Consider the following 11,360-nt stretch of genomic DNA (forward strand, 5'->3'; position numbering starts at 1 on the left):
ACAAATGACAGCTCCACCAATGCACTGCTCTTTTATACCTTGTGTATGCAACACTATTGCCATCTGTGTATGAGTACATCGATATTACATAAGTTATGTCAAATCTGTGTACAACATGTCTAGCAAGTTTATAAAGAAATATACTAATTACTTTGAAAAAATACGTTCATTTTGTGTGTATGAAATGTTAGGAACATTTGAAGTATTTTTGAGCCAACAGTAGTAGCTCATTAAAACAACATTTATAAACTTAAGCACAAAGGCATGCATATCACACTATTTTCTGCTACCAATACAACTTCATGTCAAATTGAATGACAAGAATTTTATTTTACAGACCTCCTTTTGGATAGAGCTCCACTTTCTAATGATTATCAGTCACAATATGCACTAAATAACAGGACTGCACAGATAAATCGACACACATAAAAATTAATATACTCTTCTTTCACCATTTTCACCGATTTTTTTGCTGTTAAGATAGCGCATCAACTTTATCTTTCAGTTCCTGAAGGCTGGTCTATGAAATTTTTTGTTAAATCCACGTTCTGGCTAGCTACACTAATCTTGACACTTTCCTGTATTACTGCTGCCTACAATGTGTTTTTACTTCTGGTTGCTCTCTGGATGGTCCTGCATCTGAAGATAGGTAAGCTGGAAAGATCGGAAAAATGGCTACGATGGCATTTGAATCAAGTCATGGTTTTCAAAGTGAAGCAGTTAATATTTTTCCATCTGTGGCAGATTCTTCCCAGATAATGCCACTTGCTTTTAAATGCTTGTGACACACCTGAAAATGGGCACTGAAGTATATTAATCATAATATACTGAAGCCAAGTGATCCGACAAACAATAACATGACATAATCTAAAACATGCATTACTAAATTACGTTCAAAACAAAATTCACCACTGAATAATTACTAACCACGAGATCCTGCCATGGAATTCAATGGAATCACTTCTGTATCATTAAATTGTCTTTAGGACACTTGTACATGTGAACCTTGTTTCCTACTGTATAATAACCATTACTTTTTGGGTACACAATGTTTCATAACCATAATGAAGTTGGAACTGCATAAACGTATATTATGTTGCGTTGGCCTCACAGAAAAAAACGTATGGTATGATTTCTGTGTACATAAATAACAACCTCATAACGATCACATAGCCCAGCGAGTTTTTTATACACAACTCTTTGTTGATACAACACAAGTCAGCTGTTAACCTTCGCCACTTCTCTCTGAAATCACAACTTCTAGTTCTCGCACTTGTTCAGCCTTTCCAGCTAGGTGATGTACGTTTGAGTCGAGAATTGATAGATTAAGAGAGTAACATGTTTATCTTTGCTTTGATGTCAGCTTTGGAATCAGTTGTCTACTAGAAAATGGGTTTCTAAAGACCGAGTCACACTAGACGTCAACGGACCGTCATGTCATCTCACATCATGACATCGTCACGCCGTACACACTGGATGATACCTCAAATCAGCTCACTTAATCCAGTACTGAACTGTGTTTCTGAGGTTGGGAGTTAGCATCCATGGTACAGAAACAGGGAGTAGTGTGTCGGAATTGAGGAACTAACAACGATAAAGGTTATTAATGGCCAATGAAAACTTCATAAAAGATGTCCTTGATTAATTTTGTGTGGCAGAATGCTGAGGAGTGAAATACCATTTCAAAACTTCCACATTTATTTGTTAGCAAAAATATGAACATACTGAACAATATTTATAAGGAAATATGTACAGATTGTTTACCTTACGAGTTATGTTGTTTTCCTTACGTAGCAAATGTCGTCATAAATAACTGTTTCTCTCCTTCAATAGATCTGACTTTTTTCGTAATACATCTACTCATGTTCTTATTTGCACACAGTGCAGGCATCACTGCTGTTATTTGATAAAGAAACCTTTACAAATATTTTGCCTCGCTTCAGAAAGAACACTCAATAAATAAAACAGTCAAGTGCTGATGGAACATTTGCAATGAAACTAAAGCAAAATAATTAAAAAAAAAAAAGAAATTAAAGGTTAAGAAAATACAAAAGCACAGGATCCACTACTATAACATGAGTGAGAGCGGCGAAAATACATTAGCTTGCGATCTTAGCAGACGACGGCGCAGGTTCTCCTCCCCCCACCATCCCTCTCCCACCACAACCAACGTCACTGTCAAAATTTACTCCCCGAGAAATCTTGATGGTGACTTGAAGTGATGGCTACTGCTTAAGTGGATGTTACCATTTGAAATGCATTGTGGAATGTTTTAACATGACGATACGGCAGGTGCGGCTCGCTCTTAACCCGAAACCTAGGTCGTACAAAAATGATAAAGTTTCTTTGAACGAAGGCAAAAAGTGTTTCTTTTAGTTAGTACAACATAGAATGTTTCACCAGTAATCCACAGCTGAAACAGTTAAAATGACCAGTACAATTCAATCGGTTTCGAGCTATGAGTGTTTGGTCTCAGGCCGCTGCCAACGCAGCGTAGCGGACAATAGAGTAGGTGTGTGTACCATAGACGTTACGAAGTAACTGTCGTGCTGTGTCGCGGCAATCCAGCAAGCACATGTGTAGTGCTAGAACTATATGATGAAAGTGCAGCTTGATCGCTCAGCAACTGTCCTGTGTTAGCTTTTGGTAGGAGTAACTTGCGACTTCCGTTCCTCCTCACTCCTTGAAAAGTCAGTGGGGATGTTGTGAAGAAACTATGTATATTGTAGTCAGATGGGACCAGATAAAAATCATTCAGTCAATATTAAAAACTGCCATCATTATCTTGACTGCAGCTTGTATGGAGGTAGTTCACGCCGCCACTGCAGCCTGACTCATCGCATCACTTTGCAGTGACATTACTTTAGTTACATGTGGAAATCCTGTTTCCAGCCAAGAACCACAAGTTAAATAATTTTTTACGAACTGCCCTTTCATGAGTAGTCGCATGCAAGTGGAGTAATTCACTTCTTTTTCGGATCGCTAAAATATAATACAATTAAATTATGAAAGAAATTTCGTTCGAATAAAAGAATCTTTGTTACTGAATCGATAAACGACGTAGCATTTGTTTTCTTGGTTGTAGTATCTTTGAAATTGCTCTTTGAAGAGGGCATTAGAGCTTTCCATTAGTGTCTTTGGGAGCAGTTGAAGGTAACAAAGATTATTACAGTGTTATGAACTATGCAATTGTCTTTTAACGAAAAGACAGTGTTGATTTGTGATCGAAACATTGGAGTATACGCCTTCATAGTGAAAACTTTGTGTGTGCCCGATGTCTAGTTCTCGTGTGCTCGATAGTTCCGTAGATCCTGCAGCCAAGAAGAGAAAAGTTGCTACAGGAGACTCAGTAGTAGCGTCCTCTTGCTCCTCGCGCTCTGCAGAAATGGAGCAACCGGGATCATCCAACTGTGCCCCCGAGATCGACGAAGGACTTTATTCAAGGCAGTTGTATGTACTTGGTCATGATGCCATGCGACGCATGGCGTCCTCGAATGTTTTAATATCTGGTCTCGGCGGCTTGGGAGTCGAAGTGGCCAAAAATGTGATTCTTGGTGGTGTCAGAGCTGTCACGCTACATGATGAAGTTGCTTGTACAATATCAGATTTGTGCTCACAGTTTTACTTATCTGAAGCTTCATTAGGAAAAAATAGGGCGGAAGCCAGTCTCAAACAACTGTCTGAATTGAATAATTACGTTCGTACTCAGGCGTATACCGGTCCACTGACTGAGGATTTTTTGAAACAATTCAGAGTTATTGTTTTAACAAATAGTAAACTCGACGAGCAGCTGAGAATCGCGGAAACCGCACGTGCCTTCAATATCGCACTTATAATTGCAGACAATAAAGGACTATTTTCACAGGTGTTCTGTGACTTTGGTGATGAATTTACTGTCGTGGACACAAATGGCGAGGCGCCCTTAACTGCGATGATAGCCAGCATATCCAATGACATTGAGGGAGTTGTTACATGTCTGGACGATACTCGTCACGGGCTAGAGGACGGCGATTACGTTACTTTCTCGGAGATTGTTGGAATGACAGAACTGAATGGCTGTGAACCAATAAAAATTAAAGTTCTGGGTCCTTATACGTTTAGCATTGGTGATACAAGTAGTTATTCAAAGTATGTGAGTGGTGGTATAGTCACCCAGGTCAAAGTTCCAACTGTTATGCAGTTCAAACCATTGAAAGAGGCCCTTAAGGAACCAGAATTTGTAATAACAGATTTTTCAAAATTTGAGAGAGCTCCACAGCTGCATTTGGCTTTCCAAGCTCTCCACAAGTACCATGAGCAGAATGGGGACTATCCGAGGCTTTGGAACAATGATGATGCAGCTGCTTTCAAGTCACTTTGCAAGAAATTGAGTGTGAATGGTGGAAGTGACTATGAGGTTGGTAGTGATCTTCTAGAGGTTTTTCCGAAAATATGTAGAGGAGATATTAGCCCATTGAATGCAGCCGTTGGTGGAATAGTTGCTCAAGAAGTAATGAAAGCTTGCAGTGGAAAATTTACTCCAATTTATCAATGGCTTTACTTTGATGCCTTGGAATGTTTACCTAAAGATCTCACTGCAGAAAATCCTGAAAATTATATGCCAACAGGCAGTCGTTATGATGGGCAGATTGCTGTATTTGGAAAGGAATTCCAAGATAAACTGGGTAAACTTAATTACTTCATTGTTGGTGCAGGTGCCATTGGATGTGAACTTCTAAAGAACTTTGCTATGATGGGTGTTGGAGCAGGTGAGGGTGGTAAAGTTATTGTGACAGACATGGACCTCATTGAGAAGTCAAACCTCAATCGGCAGTTCTTGTTTCGACCACATGATGTCCAGCGCCCGAAGTCTATAACTGCTGCTAGAGTTGTTAAGCAGATGAATCCGTATTTAAATATTGAGGCTCATGAAAATCGTGTTGGTCCAGAGTCTGAGAAAGTGTACGATGATAATTTCTTTGAAGGTCTTGATGGTGTTGCAAATGCTTTGGATAATGTTGATGCCCGCATATATATGGATCGTCGATGTGTATATTATCGCAAACCACTTCTGGAATCAGGGACTTTAGGAACAAAGGGCAATACTCAGGTAGTTGTTCCATTTTTGACAGAATCGTACAGTTCGTCACAAGATCCACCTGAGAAAAGCATTCCAATATGTACCCTAAAGAATTTCCCCAATGCAATTGAGCACACACTACAGTGGGCAAGAGATTCATTTGAAGGTCTGTTTCACCAAGCAGCTGAAAATGCTGCTCAGTACCTCTCAGACCCATCATTCATAGACCGAACAATGAAGCTTCCAGGAGTGCAGCCATTGGAAATTCTGGAGTCACTTAAGAAAGCTTTAGTTGATCAGCGACCATTAAGTTTTGACGATTGTGTTGCATGGGCCCGGTGCTATTGGCAAGAGCAATATAATGACCAAATTCGCCAACTTTTGTTTAATTTCCCTCCAGATCAGCTTACATCAAGTGGACAGCCATTTTGGTCAGGACCAAAAAGATGCCCAAAACCCCTTGAATTTTCAGTTGACAATTCTCTTCATTTGGATTACATTGTTGCTGCTGCTAATTTGAAAGCAGAGGTGTATGGTATTCCACAGAACCGTGATCGTGAAGCTGTTGCTCGAATTGCTGCAAGGGTGCAAGTACCAGTTTTCGTTCCAAAACAAGGTGTTAAAATATCAGTAACTGATTCACAGGATCAGATGTCTAATGGAACTGGTGCTGTTGATCATGATCGCATAATACAATTGCAGAAGGAGTTGCCTGGTATCAGTGAGCTGGGTAATCTTCAGATAAAGCCGTTGGAATTTGAAAAGGACGATGACACCAATATGCATATGGACTTTATTGTTGCTGCTTCTAATCTGCGTGCTGAAAATTACGGTATCCCAATAGCAGATCGTCACAAGAGTAAGCTTATTGCTGGTAAGATTATTCCTGCTATTGCTACAACTACATCAGTAGTTGGTGGCCTTGCGTGTCTTGAGCTATACAAATTAGCACAGGGCTTTAAAAATATTGATGTCTTCAAGAATGGTTTTATTAACTTGGCCTTACCGTTCATCAGCTTTTCTGAGCCAATTTCAGCTCCAAAAAATAAGTATTATGACACGGAATGGACATTATGGGACCGGTTTGAAGTAGTGGGAGAACTCACTCTCAAAGAGTTCCTTGATTACTTCAGAACTAAATATAATCTGGAAATCACAATGTTGTCCCAAGGTGTTTGTATGCTTTACTCATTTTTCATGTCTAGATCAAAGTGTGCAGAACGCATGGGACTTCCAATGTCTGAAGTTGTAATGAAAGTCTCAAAAAAGAAAATTGAGCCACATGTTAAAGCTCTGATATTTGAATTGTGTTGTAATGATGATAGTGGTAATGATGTTGAAGTTCCCTATGTTCGTTACACACTCCCAAATTAAGTTATTGTATTACTTGGTTCTAAATTCAACCAGATATTTTCTCATGTTTTCAATGTTTAAATCTAATTTGAGCTTACAGTGTGGCTGTGAATTTTATATTTTCACATTCAGTAATTTCTGTTCTTACTTCTGTGTTTAGAATTTACAGTATTTTTAATAATAATGCCACAAAGTTCCAATATTTTTTATAGAAGTAGGGTGAAATTTATATCTGTGGAAAGTTATTGAGGCAGTTCATTTAGATTGTGCAGAATAATTTACAGGAAGTTTACTTCATGCATTTAACACACCTGTGCTCAAATCTAAATTTTTAAAAAGTATTCCATAGATTATAGGACTAAAACTAATGGATATGCCAATATTTTCAGTTTATATGTAGCCTGCTTACATCTCAGTATGAACTGTAGTGGATGAAGTGCTATATATGGTTGCGCATATAGTGAGATTGCTATATAAACAAAGGGAGTCTCATTATTGTATTCATAAATAAGATGCAAAAAAGCTCTTATCTTTTGTGTAATCTTTTTTATGAGTGATGTCTCAATTTGTACTTATGAATAAAGTGTTCGCTGATACGTTGTTTTATTAATGTTACAAAATCATATGATGTCCCCTTAAGTTTTCACCATCATGCGTGGGCTCAAATGTGTATGCACTTGATCAACCTGTAAGAACTGTCCAGTAGATGTTTTCACGTATTTGCATCTTACTAATAATGTGTATGCCTGAAGCTTTATACTCCAATGGTTTTTATTTATATATTAGGGAAACATTCCATGCCGGTAAAATATATTTAAAAACAAAAGATGTGACTTACCATACGAAAGTGCTGGCAGGTCGATAGAAACACAAACAGACACATATATACACACAAAATTCTAGCTTTCGCACCAACGGTTGCTTCGTCAGGAAAGAGGGAAGGAGAGGGAAAGACGAAAGGATGTGGGTTTTAAAGGAGAGGGTAAGGAGTCATTCCAATCCCGGGAGTGGAAAGACTTACCTTGGGGGGGAGGGGGGAAAAAAGGACGGGTATACACTCGCGGATGGATATGTGTGTGTGTGTGTGCGTGTGCGCGAGTGTATACCCGTCCTTTTTTCCCCCCCAAGGTAAGTCTTTCCGCTCCCGGGATTGGAATGACTCCTTACCCTCTCTTTTAAAATCCACATCCTTTCGTCTTTCCCTCTCCTTCCCTCTTTCCTGACGAAGCAACCGTTGGTTGCGAAAGCTAGAATTTTGTGTGTATGTATGTGTCTGTCTGTCTGTGTTTCTATCGACCTGCCAGCGCTTTCGTATGGTAAGTCACAGCATCTTTTGATATATAAACCTGTTGTGTGTGTGTGTGTGTGTGTGTGTGAGAGAGAGAGAGAGAGATATAAAAAATAATTTTGTAGTTTGGATTTTCAAGTGCAGGTTTCACTTAATTGGCATCTCTATTCAGTCAGTGTGCATTACTGGTGTTAATTTGCAATATAAAAAGGTAATTTTTGCAGAGACTGTAAATTCATTTGGTGTAGTTTATTATTAGAAAGAACTTACAGACTATATGCTTGTCCTTTTGAGTGATAGCTGTTATTTTCCTTCATTTGAAAAGTCACTAATGTGTTTGTTCACAGATGAAGGAATGGCCTATGTAGGTACAAAATTTAATCCAGGATATTTCTAAATACTCAACAGGAAAGTTCTGTTGACTCATGCTGGAGCTTTATCCAAAGTATGGCATAGTATAAGATTGAATAGATATCGACTTACTCCAATGGAATGTAGTGCAAATCAGTTTGGTAAAACATTGGAGGATTAGTTACAGATGTCCAGTACAATGTAAAATCTCAAAGGATATTGAGAAGTGAACAGCAACACATAGACTCAGATTAATTCTACATTAAATAACTTCATGATAGATTCTTGGTTGATTACTGTTTGAAGAGGAACCTGGTGTTTCGTTGTTCGTACAATCCTTCTGAACGAATATTTGGTGCCAAAAGTGAGAGACCCTTTCATGAATATTTGCCTTTTCTGATATGTCGGAAGGTTCACAAAGCATGTAACTGTACCCCCCCCCCCCCCCCCCCCCCCCACACACACACACTACACACACACACAAAAATAAAAAGGTCCCTGATGAAATTGTGCTCTGTACAGAATATTAAAACATATATTACATGGACAGTAATTTCACAATCAAGTAGCTTCTAAACAAACACTGCTTAACAAGGAGTTCTCTTAATATTTGTGTGTTGGTTTTATTTTATCTATGAAACAGGAGAGAGAAATTCATGGAATGTGGCCTCCAAACTGATGCTGAAAGCTAGTGTAACTATAGTTGTTTGGCTGTCAAATGACTATTTAGATAGTGGTGATTAGCACAGTTTGAAATTTTAATTGTAATTTGGCTTTCTCATCAGCAGTAATAGTTGTGTTTGTATTTCCTTGATTGTCTCAGATGCTTTGGTAATGGAAAACTTTAAATCGTCAAACTCTCACCCAGTTCAGCAGTAGAGCAGTGGTTCTCACAGTTTTGTAGAACTCTTTTTTTTTCTCCCCCCTTCAGTGTGGTTTTACTAGTAAACTACTGTTATAAGCATGAGACTATTTAACTGTGTGAATACAGAGGTTTTAATGTGGCATATCTGTGGAGCACAGTTAAATATTATTTGCTTGAGTACAACAAAATTCTTCTCCATTACTCAGTGTAATTTTCTGTTCATCCACATTTTAGCATTTGATTTTGTACTACTACTGTTCAAAGATGTGAAGAAGGGTGATATTCCACTACAGATATCAAACATGCCCATCTGAGAATACTTACTGCAGAGATTTGTAATTTTCTGTTCATCCACATTTTAGCATTTGATTTTGTACTACTACTGTTCAAAGATGTGAAGAAGGGTGATATTCCACTACAGATATCAAACATGCCCATCTGAGAATACTTACTGCAGAGAATTTAGTATATGAAGCAACAGCTTTCCTCTTCAGAACTATTCTAAAAAAAATAAAGAAATCCGCTTCTGGTGATGAACTGTTATTTTTCATATTTTGCTCATGTTTATTTTAGCTAGGTTTGGAAACAATATGTCCGCGTCTTGCGGTAGCATTCTCACTTCACGCGCACGGGGTCCCAGGTTCGATTCCCAGTGGGGTCGGGGATTTTTCCTGTCTTGTTAAGACTGGGTGTTGTCGTTTTCATCATCATTCATCCCCATTACAGTTGGAGGAAGGCAATGACAAACCACCTCCGCTAGGACCTTGCCTAGTACAGTGGTGCAGATCTCCAGCATCGTCCCTTACGCTCCTCGGAGTATGGGACATCATCATCATCATGCACTGGTTTATATCTTCAGCAGATTAGGGAAAAAAATACTTTTTTTCTTAAGATATGCTACTGTATTGCATCTGTTAACAAATGAATGTTGCAAGCAGATATGTTGCTGTATGAAGACAAACTTTGCAATAATTATAATGCAGTTAAAGTTGTCATTTATCACTAATTGTTCGCAAAAAATACAATTTAGCCAAGCCTTTTTCCCCCTCTTCCACTGGTACCTTAATGCTCCATCCCCCTCCCCTAAACCATGGTATGATCTCCCAACTTCCATACTGCTTTAACCTACCTACTTTACTTACAGCGGTTTCAGGTAAGTAGTTATTTTTCTGTCTCTCTCACTTCGCCTTTCTGTTGTTTGATATTTTCATTTTTTTATTTTGGACTTCAATAACTTGACTATTCAGCCACTTAAAATATTATATCAAACACATTTTTGTATGGTACAGGAACAAATTATCTGGATAAAAGATATATATATATATATAACATATATATATATATATATATATATATATATATATATATATATATAAACATTCCACGTAGGAAATATATATCTAAAAACAAAGATGATGTGACTTACCAAATGAAAGTGCTGGCAGGTCGACAGACACACAAACAAACACAAACATACACACAAAATTCAAGCTTTCGCAACAAACTGTTGCCCTCTTTCCTGATGAGGCAACAGTTTGTTGCGAAAGCTTGAATTTTGTGTGTATGTTTGTGTTTGTTTGTCGACCTGCCAGCACAATAACTTTTTAATATATGAGATCCGAGAGAATGAAGAACTATTGGGCTGACAGGAAACTGAAAAAATTCTTTGTGTAAAGTTGGCTAGAGTGGTCCAGTGAAGGCCATAAAATGTAAACTAATAATAATAATAATAATAATAATAATAATAATAATAATATAACATTGTTTGTATAATTGGGATGTTGCAATTGTGCCAACACAATTTGCTCAAGTTAAGTTATTTTGCTTTATAGGCAGAAAGATGTTCTTTTCCCAGCTACACGTAATCCGTAGACTAGTCTCCTTTTCTGCTGTCATAATTTTGTTTGTCATTATATTGAATGGCTGTATCATCTGTTCAATCCCTCCCCCACATAATTTAAATTTTTTGTGATATTGTACCTTTTAAACATGTTTCCTTAAGAACAACACATTCTGGCCATTTTTAGCTGCAGGCAAATCATCATTCTGAAAAGTATTGTTAAGTGGATGTTTAGTATCTGCCTACCATTGGAAAAATGACTGTCTCTTATACTAAAGGCACATGCTGCCTCTAATCAAAATGAATAGAGTAGTGTACAGGTCTCAGAATTTGTGCTGTTGTCTGTGGTTATTTTTGTGTAATTTGAATCATACGAGTTTCCCCAGAGGAAAATTACCTCATCTTTTGGTGTTTTACTAAGATCCTGGTTATTAACCAGTATGTCATTTTCCTAGAACAGGACAACTTTCATAGAGCAAGATCATCAGTTGCTTAGTTTGCCTCCAAATAGAATATATTTTCATATTTGTAGCCCTTTTCCTTCGTATTTTACCTCTAAAATGTAGTAGCTGTATAGGTCATTTATTTAAATAGAAAAGGTGCC

The 11,360-nt window shown here is 37.9% G+C and overlaps 1 protein-coding gene across 1 annotated transcript; it reads left to right on the forward strand.

Annotated features, from left to right (window-relative positions):
• The first annotated feature begins 3,099 nt into the window (after positions 1-3,099).
• LOC126480999 (ubiquitin-like modifier-activating enzyme 1) lies at positions 3,100-7,008 on the forward strand. Its single transcript, XM_050104449.1, has one exon. It carries the CDS (start codon positions 3,275-3,277, stop codon positions 6,431-6,433), a length of 3,159 nt encoding a protein of 1,052 aa, XP_049960406.1. The 5' UTR covers positions 3,100-3,274; the 3' UTR covers positions 6,434-7,008.
• Positions 7,009-11,360: the final 4,352 nt, after the last annotated feature.

This window comes from Schistocerca serialis, chromosome 5 (assembly GCF_023864345.2).
Source record: "Schistocerca serialis cubense isolate TAMUIC-IGC-003099 chromosome 5, iqSchSeri2.2, whole genome shotgun sequence".
In the NCBI taxonomy this organism is placed as follows: domain Eukaryota; kingdom Metazoa; phylum Arthropoda; class Insecta; order Orthoptera; family Acrididae; genus Schistocerca; species Schistocerca serialis.

Coding starts and splice junctions, on each gene's coding strand:
- LOC126480999 (XM_050104449.1), top strand. CDS start 3,275: ATGTCTAGTTCTCGTGTGCTCGATAGTTCCGTAGATCCTGCAGCCAAG.